The sequence below is a fragment of the Terrapene carolina genome, unplaced genomic scaffold, assembly GCF_002925995.2.
Source record: "Terrapene carolina triunguis isolate 2854851 unplaced genomic scaffold, T_m_triunguis-2.0 Scaffold58, whole genome shotgun sequence".
In the NCBI taxonomy this organism is placed as follows: domain Eukaryota; kingdom Metazoa; phylum Chordata; order Testudines; family Emydidae; genus Terrapene; species Terrapene triunguis.
Window position 1 is genome coordinate 5,648,388 of NW_020664409.1, and position 21,214 is coordinate 5,669,601.

The 21,214-nt window shown below is 44.1% G+C and overlaps 1 protein-coding gene across 1 annotated transcript in view; it reads right to left on the minus strand.

Annotated features, from left to right (window-relative positions):
* Positions 1-17,621, minus strand: part of GMPR (guanosine monophosphate reductase) — a 49,239-nt gene extending 31,618 nt beyond the window's left edge. Inside the window, exons 1-5 of the mRNA XM_024200756.3 lie at positions 17,493-17,621; positions 11,821-11,940; positions 10,924-11,007; positions 9,856-10,029; positions 2,317-2,398 (exon numbers count right to left, since the gene is read on the minus strand). Of these exons, the coding sequence (XP_024056524.1) occupies positions 2,317-2,398; positions 9,856-10,029; positions 10,924-11,007; positions 11,821-11,940; positions 17,493-17,579 (547 nt within the window). The 5' untranslated portion in view covers positions 17,580-17,621. The remainder of the gene's footprint in view (positions 1-2,316; positions 2,399-9,855; positions 10,030-10,923; positions 11,008-11,820; positions 11,941-17,492) is intronic.
* Between the last annotated feature and the right edge of the window lie 3,593 nt (positions 17,622-21,214).

Consider the following 21,214-nt stretch of genomic DNA (forward strand, 5'->3'; position numbering starts at 1 on the left):
AGCTCGCTCTTAAAACTAATGTCCCCACAACTCCTGTTGGGAGGTGTTCAGAACATCATCCCTCTGAAACCTCCTCCTAATTTCTAACCTGAATTTGTTCATGGCTAGTTTATAGCCATTTGTTCTTGTGCCAACATTGTCCTTTGGCTTAAATAGCTCTTCACTCTCCGTGGTATTTACCCCCCAACGTATTTATAGAGAGCAATCATATCCCATCTCAGCCTTCTTTCTGCTAAAGAAGCCAAATTGTTCCAGTCACTTCTCATAAAATAGGCCCTGCATTCCCCTGGTCATCCTAGCAGCTCATCTCTGCACCTGTTCCAGTCTGAATTTATCTTTAACATGGGTGATCAAAATTACACACAGTATCCTAAATTAGCAGTGCCTTGTACAATATCATTAATACTTTTCTAGCTTTTCTGGAAATGCTTCACTTGATACATCCTAGGATTGCATTTGCCTTTTTCACAGCCGCATCACATTGGTGGCTCATAGTCATCCTGTGATCAACCTACACACCCAGGTCTCTTGCTTCTCCTGTTGCTTCTAAGGGTATGTCTATACTTACGCGGTAGTTCGACGGCTGGCTATCGAACTTCCGGGTTCGATTTATCGCGTCTGGTCTGGACGCGATAAATCGATCCCGGAAGTGCTCGCCGTCGACTGCGGTACTCCAGCTCGGCGAGAGGAGTACCGCGGAGTCGACGGGGGAGCCTGCCTGCCGCGTGTGGACCGCATCTGAACCGCGGTAAGTTCGAACTAAGGTATGTCGACTTCAGCTACGTTATTCACGTAGCTGAAGTTGCATACCTTAGTTCGAATTGGGGGGTTAGTGTAGACCAGGCCTAAGTGATAAGCCCCCAGCTTGTAGCAGGAATTTTTATTATTAGACCTAAGTGTATTTTGTACTATCGAATTTCATCCCATTTCTGTCACTCCAGTTTTCAAGATCATCCAGCGCTTCCCGTCTAATATTCCGATTGCCTCCGTATTGATGATGCCTCCCCCCTTCTTTGTGTCATCAGCAAATTTGCAACTCCTACTTTTTGTGCCAAGGTCATTAATAAAAAAAATAGTAAATAAGATTGGTCCCAAGACCAATCCTTGAGGAACTCCACTAGTAACCTCCCTCCACTCTGCTAATTCCCTTTGCAGCACAACCTGTTGCCTTCTCCCCTTCAAGTAGAGAAAATCCATTGCATTTCCCTTATCAAAAATAATCAGTTATTTTTACAAAGAAGGAAATCAGGTTAGTCTGGTATGATCTATCTTTGGTAAACATCCCCTTTACCATTTACCTCCGTTAATTTAATTATTCTTCACGTCACAATTTGTTCTAAGGCAGTTTGCATACTACTGAAATCGGACTTACAGGTCTATAAGCACGTGATCACTTTATTCCCTTTTTTAAATATAGGTAGGATGTTAGCGATTCTCTAGTCATATGGTTCTTCCCCCATATAGACAGATTTATTAAAAATCCTTGCTACCAAAATAGCAATCCTATGCACCAGTTCTTTCAGTATTCTGGCATGGAATGATCTGGTCCCCCCAGTTTTTGCACATCAAGGTCTTTAAGATTTTCCTCCACCACATATGTGGTAATTTCCATGTCTAGACACTCATGTCATCAGCCTTACTGCCTTCCTGAACATGCTCCATATTATCATCCTTACTGAAAACCAAGACAAAGCATTCATTTAGTTTTTGGCCCATACCTAGATTATCTTTAATCTCTTTCCCATCCACACTAGCATCCCAACCTCATCCTTCCTTATTCTTTTTATTTAGATAAATAATAATGTTTTTTAAATTTCCTTGGCAAGAGTTAATTCAGCTTGACTTGTAGCAACTCCCACATTTTCTAATCTCCACAATGTAGGGTTTTTTTTGTTGATATACCCCTATTTTCCATTCCTATGTGCTCTCTGCTTACTCCTAATAACCCATTTTGAGGTGATTTATTCATCCAGCTGGGTCTGGAGCTTTTGCCTACAAGTTTTTCGTTTGCTTGGGATGCAAATTTCAGATAGTTTTCATATAGTTGAAAAAATTCCAAGCCTCTTCCACATTTAAATCTTTGAGCTCTTCAGTCAATCATTCTTGTGGCTCTTCATGCATATATCCTGCCCATTATCTCTCACATATACTGTCTCTGAGAACGGGGTCTACGACTCTGTTAACATGAATGGGCCCAGGCACCTTTAAAAAGTGCGATCCTGTGCACAGCTGAATGGCTGTGGCATATACATTCAGTTCATCTATGCAACAACCCTTCCACCCACGTCTTCATTTTTCAGCCCAGATATGACTTACCAGGTCCGATACCCACTTTAATGATATCTGCTCCAGAAAGAGTAAGTTCCTCCACCATCTCTCCTGTCACCACATTACCTGCCTGAGACAGAAGCAACAATATTACACACGGGAGATTTTAAAGCCACATGCAGTAGAAAATGATGATGATTCTGCTGGTTTTTATTCATTTCTTATACTAGCTGATATACCAGGAAGGGCAAACAGTTAACTTCACTCATTAGGGAACTGTACTTCTGTTATCATTACAATATTACCAGGTTGTCCACTGTACATTTCATATAAATTAGACAGATAACACAGATACCTCCTGGATTCAAATCAGATTAGTGATTGGCCCAAACATCTCTAACTTGGATGTTTGGAACCCAAGCGCAGTTCCGGATTTTAATTTTGTGGCTGGTCTCTTGTTCAATAATGGGTTGCATTAAAACCCCATCCAGTGAATCGTTTATTCATGAAGGGCCAAATCCTCAAGTCATTTCCCACAGCAGCAAACGTCCAAAGAGTATACATGCCAACACCTATGGGAAGTGCATGCATCCTTAACCAGGCACAACTCTTGCACATTGCTTGCATTAACCTTGATTCCTGCATGCCTTGCATCATCCATTTGTGATCCTTGTGCTAGTAGGGGTTGTTCATTTTAGGGAGGATCTGAATTTAGATTTTGAGAGGTTAAAAACCACTTAGATCACCTTTAAATAAGGATCCTTACTAAAGCAGTCGTTTGTGGCAGCACTGATATGGAAGACCAGGGAGCAAATCCTAACTCAGTATTTACTCGGTCCTTATTCGGTCACAATGCCTATTGAAGTCAACAGAAATTGGATAATGTAGGGTGAGGCCCATTCTCTGTTTGCTGCTCTTGGCTTGTAACTCACTATTTATTTATTTTTAATGCATTTCAGTTCTCTTTTAGTAAAACTGAACTAGTCAGAAACCCACCATTTGAGACACTTAACAAACCAGCAACATTGTGGGCAGCAGATTCGGGTGTAGGAAACACTCAAAATCGTATGAAATTGATTTTTTAAAATAAGATAAAAAAAGATGAAAGACCAGCAAAAAATACAGGATGTAGAATTGGCTCAGTGCTCCAGCAAAGCGCTGCTTCTTTCCTGTCCTGCAGCCTCTTGCTGTGCTTTATGTTGTGTGCTCTTGGGTGAGGTGGAAGGAAGTGTGGCACTTGCAAGATTAAGAACGCGCTTTGTATCACTAAAGCAGATTACCATGTGCACAGTGTGATACTTGGTATGTTATGGTATATGAGTGCCTAGCTGTAGGTAACAGGTTTCTTGATGTGTCTGGAGTGGTTGCTGGATCTGTGGAGGTGAATGTAGTGACCCGTGGGTTTCTGGTATATTCTATAGGTTCCATTGTTGAAGCCAGTCATGATGTGCAGGAAATTGATGCTGGTGTGGGAGTGTTCTAGAGAGAGTTTGATGAATGGGCGGTGATGGTTGAAGTTGTTGTAGAAATCAATGAAGGAGTTCTGGTTGTCTGCCCAGAGGATGACAATATCACCGATATATCTCGGGTATATCATTGGTTTTATGTTTCATTTTTCCAGAAATTCTTCCTCAAGATGGGCCACGAAGAGGTCAGCATACTGGGGAGCCATCCTAGTACCCATGGCTGTTCCCAAGGTTTGGGGAAAGTGTTTATTGTTGAATGTAAAAGTTGTTAAGGGTGAAGCTGAAATGGTTGAGTTTGGTGTTTGGGGGGGGGGGAGGGATATCTGAGTGTTGTCCATTGTCTTGTAGATATTTGAGACAGGCAGTGATGCTGTCATGGTGAGGGATGTTGGTGTACAGGGAGGTGACATCCAGGATGGCAAGAAATAGTTGATGTTGTGGAGTTTCGGGAGGAAGTTGGTAGTGTCCTAGAGGAAGCTGGCCCTTCGTGCAGGGAGTGGTTTGAAGATGGTTTCTGTGAGTTCTAATATCCCTTGAGTAAGAGTTCCATGGCCAGATGTGATGGGTCAACGTAGATTCCCTTTTCGTGTATCCTGGGAAGCATGTAAAAGGTCCCTGGGGTGAATTTGTGGGGGATGAGGGTGTAGACTCTCTCTTGGAGTTGTTTGGGGAAGGAATTGATGATATCCTTAAATTCTTGAATGAATTGTGGTGTGGGGTCGTCTTTACGTTCTTTATAGTACGTGATGTCAGACAGTTGTTGGTTGGCCTCACTGACATAGTCGTCATGGCTGAGGACTATGACAGTGTCTCATTGTTTGCTGGTTTGATCATTATTTGGTGGCTGGATTTCAGGGACTGTATAGTTGTCCACTTGGCAGTGGAGAGATTGTGGTGGATGTGATGTTTGTTAAGGATGTCACTGTTTATTTTTTTCCTGAAGCAATCAATGTAATGTTCAAGTGTCAGGTTTTGTCCACTAGTTGGTGTCCAGTCAGATGATTCGTTTTTCTTATGATTTAGTGGGGACATGGTAGTTGTGGGTGGTGGTGTCTTTCTTGTGAAAGAATTCTTTGAGGCAGGGTTGGAGAAAGAATTCTTTTAGTTCTCCACATTACTATGGTATCAGGTTCTATGGTGGGGGAGAAATTCAATCCTTTGGAAAATACAAATAATTCAGCTCTAGTTAGGGGTCATCTTAATAGGTTGATTATATTGGGGTGTCGTGTAGAATCCATGTGGTGGGTCCTGGTGTCATGGTTTCTCCCAGAGGTGGTGTTTTGTAGGTTGCAGAGTTGTAGTTAATTCCACTTTTTGCTTTTATTAACTCACATTGACTTAGGGAGGAGCACTGCCATACTGAATGAAAGCTAGCCAAAAGACCACTGGCAAATGGCAATGGATGAAGGTGAGAGGATGTGCCTAGGAGGTACAGCCTCCTCTAGCTCTACCTTCCCTACCTCTAATTCTAGGCCAAACACCGGATCACAACTGTGCCCCTCGTGGCAAGATGAGCCAGGAACCATTTGAGACAGTCCCACCATGACTATCATAGTAGCCATGATATTCTGAGCAGATCCAAGACTAAATGTCATCTTTGTGGACAATGAAGTCACCAAACACAGTTAACTCAAAGAGCTAAGTATGCACAACTCGGGGGAGATGTTCTAGGAGTTTTAATGTAAAAACCAAGGATGGGAGAGAATTTACAAACAAACAAACACCACACAGTCAGGATGAATATCAGAAAAATAAATAAATAAATAAATAAATAAATAAAAACTTACTGGCAGAGACATATATTAGGCCATGTAATAGTCTTACAATGAAAATGATGGAAATCCTATCATTTGGGACATTTAAAACTAGATTGGTAAACATGAACTAGATTTCCCTTTGTAAGGAAAGGATCCTCCACCATTTAAGCCAACAGGAGTTTTGACATTGACTTCAATAAGAGTAGGATCAGGCCCTAACTTCCTGATTCTATGCTGCTAATAAACAAAATACTGTAATACCACCCTGACACTGGGAGGCAGTGAGATCTACTGGACAGGGTGCTAGGCTGGAACTCAGGAGGCCTAGGGTCTATTCCCTGGTCTTTTCCTGTCCTGCTGGATAACCTGAGGCACATCACTTTGCCTCTCTGTGCCTTAGTTTCCCTACCTGTCATGTGAATAATGATACTGAACTGCTGTCTGAAGTGCTCTGAGATATATGGATGAAAAGGGCTATGTCAGAGCTAGGTATTCAAAAGGAGGAGAAGACAGCAGGCCAAATTGATTATAAAAACATATCCCACTCTCCCAAATCTCATTACGCAACAGCCATGCTTCCATTGGCACATAAGGCAAAGGCCAATGAGGAGCCCCATGGCATACAGTGTAGGAGCCGTAGCTGCCTTGCACAGTACATCACAGACTCACAGCTGAACCTGTTACATGACCCATGGGAACAAACATTCCCTGAGACCCTGGTTCGTGTTACAGTTTTGTACTGCACTCCTAGTGCGAGCCAACTGTAGGGGGTCATTCTGAGGAGAGTGAACAGGGCAGCCTGCAAGGTCCTGGGGATCACTTTCAGCTATTAGAACACAGTTATTTTTAGACCTATTAGTTAAGGGCTGGAGCTTTCACTTCGAGCCCATAAGAACACAGAGAACACTGCGGGGGTAGAACAGAAGCATAAATTCGTCTTTTCAAATTGCTTTTGAGGATGGGATAGAGCTGACTCACAGACTTTGCAGGCGGTCGGGGCATTTGAAGGGTTAGGAATGTATGGAGGCTTTCAAGAGGAAGGAATCGCCCTGAATTTGTTCACAGGCTTTTAGGAGTAGAAAAGTATCTCTGTGTAAGAGATTAGAAAAGCAGTCACCCTCATGTAGGCTCGTGTCATTCAGATATAGTGAGCCAGAACTATAGATGTGGTGTTGTTACTAAAACATGACTTATAATTAGGGTGACCAGATATCCTGATTTTATAGGGACAGTCCCGATATTTGGGGCTTTGTCTTATACGGGTGCCTATTACCCCCCACCCTATGTCTTGATTTTTCACAGTTGCTGTCTGGTCACAATAATAATAATTTTAATGACAACAGTAGAGAAACAGAGAGCAAGAAGGTAACTGAGAAAGGATAGGATTAAGGCATTTGGACTGGGACTCAGATCTAGGTTCAACTCTTGGGTCTGCCACTGATTTCCTGTGTTACCGTGGGCAAGTCACTTAATTTCTCAGTTTCCATCTATAAAATGGAAACAGTAATGTTTTCTCTGTGTATTTAGATTGTAAGCTATTCCGAGCAGGGACTGTCTCTTATGTGTTTGGACAATGGGATCTCAGCTGGGGTCGCTCCATACTACTGGAATATAAATAATAATATTGTGAGCTACTCCTTTGCTGTTCATCAGACATAAAAAGACATTCATTCAAAAACTGAGGTCAGTCCCTCCAGGGCCCAATCCTGCCTTCTTTGCATACCCACAAACTCCTATCAAAGTCACTGAGAGCTGTGTGTGCAGGGTGGATAAAAATCAATGATTTTTTTAATCATATTTTTTTTTATTTAAATCGGATTTTTTTGATAAAATGCTTTTTGAGGAAAAAACCTATCTAAAGATAGTTTTACTTAAGATACATTATAGCTCAAAGATATCTCATCATGGAATAGGGATTATAAATTCTAATTCTATAGTATGAGACAATATATTCATGTAATGTTTAAGAAAAGTTTTGTAAATGAGTTCCAGTAGTTCATGGATTAGGGACCCAATCTTATGGGGTTCCACAGGCTTCTGTATAGATTTTAGGTTAATCTTTCTATCTACCCAATGGGACTCAGTGCTCAGTCTAGAAGATACCATCAGAGATGCTTAGCTTTGCATTTCTCAAACTGTGGATTTGTGTCTCCAGAGGTAATGTGCTTGTTAACAGCAAAATGTTTATAAATAAATGAATAATATATAGAGGTGAGAAATAACAGCCCTCAACCCTACTGTCCCTCTGCAAATTTGTGTACACAGAGTCAATCCCTTACCTCTTTAAAAGTGCAAAGTTTCAAAAAGTTCAATGAACAGAAGATTGTTGGGGGCGGAATAGATCTGGACAAGGAGAAGAAGTCTGGAGATAAATGTGAGAAGCAAGAGACATACGCTTGTTTTGTTAAAATATTATAGGTCTGCTGTTGAAGAAAAAATATCCAGAATACTTAACGTTGTTGTTTTAGTTAAATAAAACGATTTAAATGTCTATCTGGTGATGTTCTCCTCCTAATACAGCATGGCAAGAAAATCCTCTGACTACTAATGATTAACCTGTTGAATTGGAGATAGTTCCCCTCCCAATGACTTCATAAATATCTGCTTCAATTACCTTTGGTAAATGAAATAACCAATCATTCATTTTCTGATATAGCTGTAAAACTCATCTGAAAAGTTTTCAAAATAAATCACTGTTTACAAATGTATATGATGAAACCTACATCTATCTCTGAGTTGTGAAGAATATGTATTAAGGTTATAACAACCAACAAGAATGCATGTAGAAAACTATGATTAAATCAAGTCTTCCTGACTAGTGATTTAAATCATTATTTAAATCAATTTGATTTAAATCAAATCAAATCCACCCTGTGTGTGTGTGCAAAGAAGGCAGAATTGGGCCACACACATGAATCTTATCTGGTCACTTTGGCAGTGGGCCTGTTTGTTAGGTGATGGTTACCCAGGTCCCCAGGGGCGCTCCAGCACAATCTTCCCATTTACAACAAGCCAGAACTCAGCAGGCAAGAACGCAGAGTCACTTTTTCTTTCACGTTCTTCCCCCTCCTCCCTGTCCCATTTTCCACTGCGGCTTCATCCCATGTGGGCCGGAAGAACATGGGCTCCCCTAAGTTGCATGAACATGCAGCTCCATTGTCTGCTTCAAGCAGGATCAGCTGGTTATAACCTGTTTTTTTCCAGCTATTTTAAGGGTGTGGTGGAGGAGTTTTGTGCCTGGCATGAAAGAATGGCAATGTCTTGCCCATGCAAGTGGTTTCTTTTGTGTTAGTTTGAAGAAAGGCCAATAGCTTTAAGAGACAGTTAATCATTCTAATACCAGAGCCTTTGCTGCTCTCTAAAGAACAAATTCAGCTCCCTGCCCCTTGGCCAATGAGGACCACTAGCAGCAGAATTGGTGTGGTTCTGCTGCAGGCATAATGCTATCAAGAGTGTACATACACTCTCCGCATGGTGCCCTGTTCTACACAAGTTCCCTACTCATTAGCACTTATGGGACAGGAGGGATACAGCATAGGTGTACTGAAAAGGGGTAGGCATGCCATGGTGAAGTCCCCTCAGTGGCTACTCCAGTCACTGGACTGACACCTCCCCTTCCCATTCATGAGTGCCTAACAGTCCTCTGGCAACTACAGCAACTGTTGACCCAATCCAGCAAAATTAGGAAAGTATTTAATCTATGTCTAGATGCTTTTGATGTAATTTAGTAGCTGGAAACAAGGAGGAGTCAGCACCATGTGACCAGCCAGCTCTGCACACACTACCAGCAAGTGCTCTGGGGAACTCAGCTTGGAATCACTGACATGGAAGGTGAAACTACAAAATTTATGAGTAAAGGTCAGAGTCAGTGTGGGAGGTGGGTGGAGGTTGGACAAAAACTTAATCTGAACTCTGTCCACAATCCTGAACTCTAACCACAATCTCAGAGTAAACGTTGAACATTTCTACTACCATGATTAGTAGTGAAAAAGTGACAACACTGACATTTTATTAAACTGCCATCATTTGGCTTCCCAGTCAACACCCTTCTGAGATGAATGGAGGCAGATCAAACCATCACAGAGCTACTTCCCATGTCCTTGGGCTCAGGAAAAGAGCACTGTATTTGTTCATGTGGGGAAGATTATCTTTGCAACCACAAAGACAGGAATTTAGGGTGAGACTTTCAGCAGAGGTAAATCAGCAGAACTTCAGGCCCCTCTATTTTGTTAATGAGGACTTAGATCCTGCAGAAATAGATGGGGCTGCACCAGAAGTGCTAGTGTGGCATAACTACCCAGTATCAGGAAAATTTGAGCCCTGCTTAGGACGATAACCCCAATACCCCTCTTCTACCCACCTACCATGATGGTGTGATTTGGAAACTTGGCATGGACAGTTTTCACAATTTCCACAAAGTGCTCTGAATATCCATTGGCCACATCCAGGCAAATGTACTTGATAAGGGGAATGGCCTCCAGGATACTTGTCAGCTTGTCCAAATCAGCCTTCCCACTGCCTGAGCTCACTGCTACATGCTGGAGAGACACAGAGAGAGAGAGAGAGAGAGAGAGAGAGAGAGAGAAATGATCAGCAGCTCTTAGAGGTCAGACAAGTGCACAGTTCTTGCATCTGTTTCCACCTACCCTGGGAAAGCTTCCATAGAAACTATCCAGTGCTCTGCTATATAAAACCATACAGAAATAAATACCATAGCTGGACAAATCAATCAGTTACCTACACTTTGTTTTGAGGCTCTTCTTCAATACAGCAATAGTGGCATATTATAAGCCCTATTTACATTTAAACTATCTACAAAATAATGTGAAATGTATAAGTGGACTCTTTCATGGGCAACCATTATCATCTGAGTTGCCCAGATCAACAAAAACACAGAACCTTAACCAGTTTGTATACTGAAAGGCAGAGTTGCAAACTTTGGGGATCCCTTAGAGAATAGGGCTCGGACCTGTCAATTCACTCAATCCTCCCTTAATCTACCTCCTCACTATGTCCTCATAGAAAAAATAACTTCCACAGCTGCTGGCTCACAGAACCTCCTGCAGAGATCCAAGGCTACAGAGACGACACTACTGCAATCACTATGCAACACAAAAATGTGCTTTCAAGCTATCTATAAGATGCGTAACTTAAGTGCCAAAGTGTTCAGACAGAGTATATTCCTTTGGGCCTACCTCTACTCTAGTACTATATATGAAAAAAGCTGTTGAACCTAAGTGATAGGTTGGCCTTCAGACAAGCCCCTCATAATGAAAATATCATTTAAAAATGAGCCACAGGTAATGAAACACCTTGTGCAATGTCAAGAGAACAATGCCATGGGTATTATTTTCCATAAAGGAATAACTTTCATAACCGTGCGTGGGCTACTTTAAGGCAGGGCAGAATGAGTTTATAATATGGGAATATACCTCAAGGCATTCTGGGTGATTGACTGCAAACAGTTTCCATTCTTCCAGAGAATAATGCTTCTGAATAGCAGTGAACATTGCATGCTAGAAAAAGAAAAGAAACAAGCAAACTGATAGTAACGTCCAAGTTAGTCATCTCTCCTCCTCCCATTCTGCAGCTGCAAACTTAGCACTCTGACATGTCACTGTGTCTTACTTTTATATTAATCTTGCTTGAAATAATAATGAATTAGGGCTTGATCCTGATTCCTCTTCAGTGAGAGTTCACAGTGCTTAGCACCTTGCAGGATCGGTGTCTAAATAAGCAATAATCCACCATTAAGTATGCAGTTGTTCAGTGTATTCTCAGTTTCTTGCTCACTATGGATGTGTTGTGAGTCATGAGGCTAGAGGCCAATTAACTAATGAGTTCTGATTGCAGTAGCTGTACTACTAGATAACCTGCATGATCAAAATCTTTGCAACTAATCAGATTTCTCTTACATAATGCACTATTTATAAATAGAAACAACAGAGAAGCAATTACTCTAAGTTATACAAGGTTGTAATGTCACTAAAGGGTTCTGATAATATCAATTCTATCCCCTCCCCCACTGGGGGCTGACCTCAACTAGCTACAGCCAGGTAAAAATTACCTGTGCCTTGTGCCCACTAGGCTTTTACATGCAGAGTGCTATCTTGGGTTAGGTATCTTGATGTGAAAAAACCCCTTTCTGCAGTGAAGACACTGTCTTAAGTTTTTACCATCCTGTTCTTGATTTTATCACAGCGGTTCCCTTTGCATCCTAACTCCCAATGCACATATCTAAAGTATGTAATTGCCTTATTACAGGACATTCTGTCACCAAACAAATGGTTTCCCAGCTTTTGCAGAGAAAGATGAAAGTCAGCACTTACTTTAGTCATCACCTTTGCCATTTCAAACGTGCCCACGGTGTCCATATTTGCCACCATAATGGGGATCCCTGTGTATGTTTGTTTGGAGTTGCGGAATGTGAAGGTGCGAATGAGATCTACCTGTGAGGAATGGATGCAAATTCTGGTAAGTACCTTTATACCAACAGAGATTACCCCCAAGCTGTCACAATTATATACGGCACAGACACAACAGGAGTTTTGCCACTCATTTCAGTGGGAGCAGAATTGAGCCCAGCCTCTCACTCATCTCCGTAGTACTCTTGCTCTTACATATGCCATTGTTTTCTTCCTTTGGAAGCATTCCCACCTCTGCCTCCCAGCTGAGAATGAAAATGTCATAAAACAAAATATTGTGGCTATGATATAGAGAAGAGTCTTGTTGACATGTAGGGAAGGAAGCTGGGAGGGGGAAAGGAGGTAGGGAAGAAATTAAAATGAGAAGTGATAGGAGCTGATGGGAATAGGGAAGGGTCAAGATGATTTTGAATTATTTTATAAATAGGGCCTTACCAAATTCATGGCCATGAAAAACATGTCACGGACCATGAAAGCTGGTCATGTGTATTTTTACCCTATACTATACAGATTTCACAGCTCTGAAGGCAGTGCCCTGCTACCAGCAGAACAGAAGTAAGGGTGGCAATACCATAAAGTTGTGCAATGCTCCCTTATAATGTTTGGCTGCCTGCTCTGTCCACTGCTTGTAAGATTCTGTAGAAGAGCAGCGACTTTACAAGGGAGCATTGCACAAGTTCCTCTTCTCCGCCTCTTCCTCCCAGCGCTTCCTCCACCGCCAAACAGCTGTTTGGCAGCGCTTAGGACTTTCTGGGTGGGGGGGAAAGGAGCGGGGATGTGGTGTGCTCCGGAGAGGAGGTGGAGTGGGGGTGGGACGAGGCAGGCCTGGAGTGGAACAGGGATGGGAAGAGGCGGGCCCGGAGCATCCCCCAGCAAAGTCAGCGCCTGTTCTTCTCCAGGGAAGCTGCCGCTGCTGCTGCGAAGGTGCTTCCTAGCATCCTTGCCTGCAGCAGGCTGGGCCTGGGTGCGGTAAGCCAGGGGCACTTCCCAACCACAGTACAGTACATTATATAATGCCTTTTGTCTGCCCCCCAAAAATTTCCTTGGAACCTAACCCCCCCACATTTACATTAAATCTTATGGGAAAATTGGATTTGTTTAACATCCTTTCACTTAAAGTTGCATTTTTCAGGAACATAACTACAATGATAAGTGAGGAGTTACTGTATAAAGAGCATCTCCCTTATTTAGCACTCCCCGATAGAAAATGTTAACACAAACGCACAATATTAAGACATTGGGTTAATTTGTGAAGTATCTCCCCACATACTGCTGAGACTCCTTCACTGGTCTCTACATTTTCCATTCTTCAGCCTTCACCAGAGAGATGCTTCAAAGAGCTGAAATGAGGTAAAATGCCCACCACCAGATACCATAAGAACACCTGATTTTGACAGTTTGCTTACAGTTTGGAGCTCTAAGTCAGGAGTTATCAAACTTTTTCACAATGCAAACCACATTATTATTTCAGTAGCACCTAGGGGCCCCAGTCACAGCGCAGTACCTTTTGTGTTAGGCTCTCCAAACATGTAATAAGGAAAAGAAAGGTCCTTCCCCGAAGAGCTTACAATCCAAATAGGAGCTTACATCTTAATAGAGAGATTGCCTTGCGGATCAATTCCCATTCCATTGACTCCCAATTCCATCATGTAGACCCACCCAGCCTCCCATTTTCAATCACATAATATTCATATAGCAATTTCTGCCACATCCCACATGGAAAAGCTAATATTAGCAAAGCATTTAATGTATTTGTACTTCTTTTAATGCAATTTAGAAGCTGGGGACAGGAAGAGATAACAGAGCACAGTTTGAGAACCACTGCTCTAAACTAATATACAATCCAAACGCCCATTCAAACGAACATGAAAGGAGGAGGAAAGGAAATGCTCATATGGAGAGCACCAAGACATAGGGCAAAATGTGAACCAGTGCCTGAACCACAAGACCTTTCTTCTTCCAGGGAGCCTCACTTCCACTTCTTATTCCAGCTCTGAAACGACCCAGGTAGGTGCTGAGTGTCTTTCTCACATTACTCTAGATGTACTATGACATTTCCAGGAATAACGCTGTATTGACAGGGGTGTTGTGGAGGAAGCTTGCAATCCCTCCACCAATCTAGAGAGAAGACTTCAGTCTCCAGGGTTGTTAATCCAGCAACTTTTCACCAATGGGAAAGTACGCTTAGAAAAAAATGTAAAACCAACACACACACACAAATTATCTACTGTGAACAGGCTGCCCCATTTTTCCAGGAATGAGGGCACCAGTAGCAGCCACACTGCATCGTGCGGATTACCATACCTTACAGGAAATGAGTTTTGACATTAAGGTAAGTGGAGGAACAACTCCCTCAGTTTCATGCAGCTCTCCAGCCTTCTTTCAGTTTACAATTTTAAACTAATGGCTAGTATCAGAGGGGTAGCCGTGTTAGTCTGAATCTGTAAAAAGCAACAGAGGGTCCTGTGGCACCTTTAAGACTAACAGAAAAAACTAATGGCTAGTCTTCCTGAAAGATACTGGATTGGCAACGATCAAAATGGAAGGACCCGAGAATAAAATCCAGCACAGGCAGCAGCAGTGTAAGCTTCTCAAGCATTGTCCAATAAGCATATCTCAGCCTGAAACTGGAGTGACCTGTAAGAGTGCAAGAGTGGTGCAGCCTCCATACTATGCTGTCCCTGGCCCCTCTCCAACATGGGGCTTAGTGCCAACTGTGGTTTTGTCATGTGCCACCCACCCATCAGAGATGGGAGCTGAAATTAATATTGGTCATATCTGTAATATTAGCGATATTTGAGTTTGGACAAATATCCATCATACCCTGCATTATTGATGTTCAAGGTACTCAGAAAAAGTAGTCATATGGTACACAGATCAATGCTCCATTAGCTCTGCCTGATCCTAAATTGTAGTGCAGGTAGAAGGGAGCACTGATCAATGTGTACCTTGTTCTTAAAGACCCAGCAGATATTGGACTCTCTCCCCCCTCCTGATCAGACAGTGTGGGGTGAAAGGAGGAAAAGGGAGAAAATGCATTGTCTCCTCCCTGGGGATGGCTAAGAGGAATGCACCATTGCCTCAGCTCCCACCCCCCGCGCTCTAGTGGTCAAGGTGAAAGAAGGACCCATTTCCCTCAACTATGTTGTCTGTGCAGGGAGGAGAGAGAAGAAGAGATGTCAGACAGTGGCCAAATCCAGTAGCACAGTTGGGCCTGCCTGACTGCCAAACCTGAATACCCCTCAGGTGTGCCCAAATGCAAATGTTGGGACCCATGCACATCTCTGCTTCCCCCAAATAACTGGAGTGAGACCACGGATTCACTTCAACGAGGACACCCACAACCATCTGATGCTAACAACTTCCAGTTACTCCCAACCCAAGTTTGATTTCAAATCCATGCCCTATGGGTGAATGATTCTATACCTTAGGAAGCCCCTGGCCCATGCAACTCCCCCTCCCTACCTGCACCTTTTTTTCAAAATCTGAATTCAAGCTTCTGAATTTTGGTTCCCTCTCTCTAAAAGGAGGGAGTAACTCCAGGAAGCAAAGACAAGGCAAAGTAACAAGAATAAAAGATGACACTGCAGACCAGCCAGGGAAAGGAATCTATGTACACCGCCCAATTTGCCATGCTGTACTGCACTACACTGTGCCTCTGTGAAGGTGACTTACTCTCAGCTATTAGGTAAAGTGCTGTCTGTGTAGAATAAGACATTCAAACTGCATAGCCAGGTACTGTTAATTTAAACTTCAAAGCATCAGCTTGTTGGGTATCAGGCACTGTAGTAAGCAGCCTCTGTTCCCTGGCCAGCGCTATTTATTTATACTCTTGTTTTGAAGCAGGACTGGGGCTGTTTCAGATTTGGCTCTCACAGGTACTGTCAGTTTCTGTTGCTACAGCCTCAGTGATGGTGTCCAATTTCTTAACCTTCAACAGCTTTCATTGAGCCCTCATGACATGCGCTTTTTTCACATGAAATGCTTTTCACTGCTCATCATGCTCTCCTGAGGTAACCCGCGCTTACCAGCCCTGGTTCTTCTAGCATTTCCCCTTCACATCAACCCCTCCTTCCCCTATGCATAGATAGCTAATATACAAAATCCTGCATTAAAATAAATAAAAGAGGCCCTCGACCTCACAGCTCCACCTGTTTGCCAGGCCACTGCATTTAATTTTAAAGAGGAATCTCCACGCTGCTTAAGTGAACTACTGAAAATGATCAAAGGTGGTCCTTGCTTATGAGGGAAGAACTAATAAGGGCAATGAGTAAATTAGCCCAGGATACCATTATTACTGAGTTGAAAGGGAGCACTGCTCAAGTTATTATCATACTGACAGGGACTCTTTAGCCTTATTCCTGTATTCTTCTTGGGGAAATGCTTCTGCTTGGATTAGCTCTCAGAACGCCTGCCCATAACAAATCCAGCCACCTCTACTTTTGAGTCCTTTCCCTCCTGATCCTATTCTTCTCACTATCTCCTTTGCCCCTTGTTGAAGGTTGAATCCTCCCTCTCTTCCCAAACCCAATGCAATACCTGTATTAATCACATGGTATTTAACATCTGGGGTGAGGTGGGGTGAATGGTGTCACAAGATGAGGCGGCCATGTTTGTTGTGAGTTCCTAGCGATGCAGAGTTTTGTGGGGTTTCCCGTAATGAGTGTTAAGGTTACTGAGAGAAACCACGCAGACGTTATGGAAATGCTTTGACTGGCTAATAATGATCCTCCGTCAGATGACTGAGAGCTGCATATGCTGCAGTTACTGAGACCCAACTCAGCTGTGGCGATGCAGTTACACACCCAGACCTGGTCAGACTGCAGGGATTTACATAACGGAGAAAGACGCGGCCAGTTAATAGGTTGCCAGCTGAACAGGATCCCAGCCCTCTGACAGGCAGAGCCAATTCAATGGCACCACGGCATTAAAAATCTCGCCTCCTGCTCTGTTAATAACTGGGGCTTCTCCATCAGCTCATTTTGTATTTATTGTCACGTGCACGCACCCCCCGCTGTGCTGTTGTTTTACTGGCCAGACTCAAGGGCAGGCCTGTTCGCCCTGGGACGCATGGTTTGTAACTGGACCCCCGGGGAGGGGAAGTGTCCCGCTGCTGGCTTAGCAGCGCACACGTTCCCTGCGCGCTGTAGGGGGGTTACACTCTAGGTCACCTCCTCTCCCCCGCCCCGGGGCGCTGCAAAAACCCGCGGATGCCCCAGGAAAGCAGCGCCTGTCGCGCGGCGCAGGCTAAGGTCCGAGCACTCTTTAGTTTTCCAGTCAGCACTGAGCTCAGCGGCGCTCCTTGCACCTCTCCGCGAGCAGCGGGCGCCTTTCCAACCAGGGCTGCACAGGGGCCGGCCGGGCGCTCCCCCCGCGCTGCAGAAAGATCGCCTGCAATGTGGCTTCAGCTAAGTGACACCCCCCGGCTGTCTGTTAAAACGGTGTGCGGGGGCGGGCTCCCCGGGTAACCCTGCGCAGCCTGGGAAATAAAAACACCCGCGAGAAAGCGGCTGCGGAGTTAACACTACAGAATGCCCCCCCCCCCATCCCAGCATGCTCGGTTTGAATGCCCCCACCTCGGCTCTGCTTTTGAGGCTGCTTCGCTTAGGCCTGAGCAGGACGTCATGAAAGTCCAGTTTGAGATCCGCTTCTACGTGGGGCATCTCGCCGGGGCTGTTGGGGGGCGCCCCCTCTTCGCGGATGCGCTTTCTTGCTGCCGCCGAGCCGAGCCCGCGCCCTTTGCCAGGAAGGTTTGTAGCGGGCGCGCCGCGAAGAGCCCGGAGCGGGTGCTCAAGCGCCCGAGCTTTATTAGGACAGTCACGCGGGGCTGTTTTTAGCACGCGCCGCTGCGCGCACGGCACAATGGCAGCTGCTCCTCGTCCTCCCCTGCACCTTTCGCCTGCCTGCCTGTGTCTGGCTCAGCGGGCTGGGCGTGGGGCGGCGTGTTGCTACAGCGCGCTGCGCAGGGCGCTCCGGATTCAGCCGAGTGGGTGCGTGGGCAGGAGCGAGGCGTCACCCACCGGAGACTGCCTGTGGCAACTGGCACGCTGGAGCCGTGTCCGGTTAAGGGCGAACCCAGGGGAAAGGAGGAAGCTCCCAGCACATGTGACCAAGCTCTAGCTCTATATAGCTGTCTGCTCTCTGGGAAGCAGGGGCTCAGTTGTGTGGGTTACTCTAGCTGTGCTGTAGTGCATCCCCCCCCAGCGATCCCGTTATGAAACGTCACTTGTGTCACTGAAGGCTCAGACTTTACTCCCTTCCCTTATTCCTGGCAGAGGAAGACTGGGTGGCTGTGGTGCCCGTGCCCTGGTATCACCACACAAGTGCTGCTTGTTTTCAATGGAGCCAGTCATCCGGCGGATCTTGTTCAGGGTTTCTTTAACCTTTTTGCAGCTCCTTTGTTTAAGATTTCGGACAAACTGCGTCCCTAGTTCCTCCAGCCCTTGGCGTTAGGGCCTGACCTAATTTCCTCTGTTCTGAGATTGTCATTCAGGTTTAGGCCTCAGTGGTTGGCTAGTCTCTTGTCCTTCCTTCTGACTGCTGGTTTTTCCCTCTTTGACCTTTCATTCTGTGCCCTCTGCTGTAGCCTTCACACATGAGAGCAGTGCTGAGAGTATAGTGTATGGCACTTAAGAGAAGTGAGGGTGTGAAACTCCTCCTCCCCTGCTGGCTGTGCTTGCTGAAGCCAATGCTCTATGCATCCAAGAGAGGAGAGTGACCTGCCAGTGGTGCACAAGCATAATTAAGCTCTCGGCCAAGTAATGGTGGAGGCCTGGACGGAAGCCATCCTCTTGAATCTGGAACCCTACAAAACATTGAGAAGCTCAGATCTGGACCTGACCTTTGCAGTTAATCCCTATCTCTTTATAAAGGGCTGACCAAAACCTGACTGTCCCTGAGCTGTGGTGAAACTCAGAGATGACCCAAGCTTTGCAGCTCAGGCCCATGTCTATTTACTAGGCTGAGTTGTGTAACTCCTACCTGACAGGAAAAGTGATGGTGAGTGAAGTTTAGGAACTGTTACACAAACTGATGTGTGTTTGTTCTGTTATAGCCTTGCAGTTATAGAGTAGAAATGTAGATGAAACCTGGCAGCTGGTTAATTACAGCATATCAGTAGCGCCAGTAGTCATTTGGAGTTTCTTTTGTACATACACCCCAATTTTGGTGAGTATGGGGAAGTAAGGGAGGGTACTTTTGGCCCTCTCAAATATCAATTAGGCTGAAACTTGGCTTATTTATTCTCTATTTATTTAAAATATTAGGAGCTGTTAGACAAGTTTAAATGAAAAAAGCTCCATAGCAAAGAAATTAGAATTTGGGCCCATTCTGCTTCCATTAAGTTAGGCTGCGTACAGGATTAACTGACTGAAATTCTATGACATGTAATACAGGAGGTCAGACTAGTTCATCAGAGCAATCCCTTCTGGATTTAAAGATCTATTAAACTCGAATCAATGGCAGTTTTGCCACTGACTTTGGTGGGAGCAATATAAAGCTTATGTTGCCCATAGCTGGAGAGTGGAACATGCTGTTCACCACTGGCTTCTTTTTCCAAGCAAAAAGCAGATGTGTTGCAGAGCCACATGACACTGCCTTCTTTATCTCCAAATTGCACACAGCCCAGCAGATCCCCTGCCCTCAGCATGGCTCTTATGGCAGTGGTTGCTGGTGTCTCCCAGATAAATCAATATTGCTGAGCACTGTGGACCAAATTTTCAAAAGTAGCCACTAATTTTGGGTGTCTCCATTTTTGGGGTGTCCAAGGTGAGAGAGGGAAATACAGGTGCAGCTATACTGAAACTGTTGGCTTGTCTACGCTGCCCCATAATTCAGACTAGGGGGTGTGAATAGCAGTGCACACTAAAGTGCTGTGCTGTAATTCCGCCATGTGGACACTGCGGGCCATAAGTGCTGGAAATAGGGGTGCTGCTGCACCCATTGGCTTGAAATAGTAATAACAACCCAAATACATGGTTTCTGCCATCAGCACCCCCACTATAAAAATTGTTCCAGCACCACTGCTGCGGGCGCAAACTTAAAGGTTCCTAGTTCATATTAGTGTAATCCTCTTCAAACAGGATTACATTAATGTGAACTATGAACCTTTTATTTCGCTCCTGCAGCATCCACACAGAGGCATTTCAACTCAGCACTTTGGTGCACACTGCTATTCACAGCCCCTGTAATCTGAACTGTTGGGCAGTGTAGGCATAGCCTGTGACCCATATCTTTTAGAGAGGTGTCTCACCTCGATTTAAAGACTTCACATGATGGAGAATCGACCACATATCCCTCTGTTTGCTGTTCCAATGGTTAATTGCCACTGTTAAAAAATTGTCCTTTATTTCTGGTTTGAATGCCTTTTTCTCTAGATTACAGAACCCTTTAATATTACATATTTTCACCCTGCATAGGTACTTATAGACTGTGAACAGGTCATCTCTTCGATAAATTAAATAGATTGAGCTCCTTTAGTTTCTCACTTTAAGACATGATTACCAAAACTGTAATTATTTTGTAGCTCTTTTGTGAACTCTCTCCAATTTTAAAGTGTGGACACCAGCCAGCACACAGTGTTCAATTAGTAGTGGTCATCACTGCTGTTGACAACAATAATATCACCTCCCTACTCCTACTTGATATTCCCCTGTTTATACAGCCAAGGCTCAAGTTAGCCCTTTATCTTGCGAGTGGCATGATGGAAGAAAACTTCTGAACTGCTTTATCAGAAAAGATCAATGGTCAATCTCATCTAGTATGCTGTCTTCTGATATTTCTCTATGCCTCATGCTTCAGAGAAAGGTAAAAAAATGCATCATAATAATGTGCAACACTATGTCTCAGAGAGAATCATCTTCCTTACTCCAGCTGGTGATTAACTGAAGTTGGAGTAGTACTGGCCCTTGTGATTTTTAGCCTCGTTGGTGTAACTACACATGCTTATTTATTTCATAGTAAAGACGAGCCTAACCACAAATTTCAGGTCCTGATCTGAAGTCCTCCCAGAATTCAGGGTGTTGCAGGCTTGGGGTTTTGATCTGTCCCATTTTATAGACAGGGTCAGTTGCAACATTCTGATCTGAATTACCCTAAAACTGGGTGTGTGTAGGTCTAGGAGGTTGGTCGAGGTGCCACTTACATTTATATCTGTTTATTTTTTAATCTTATGCAGTTTTCATCAGTTAATCTGTTGACAAGTATTTTCACAAGTTAATTATATACTGCATAAAAAGTACTCCTTTGAATCCAGTTTCAGTTTGTTTTTAAGTGAGCAAATTAACCTCTTCGTCAACCA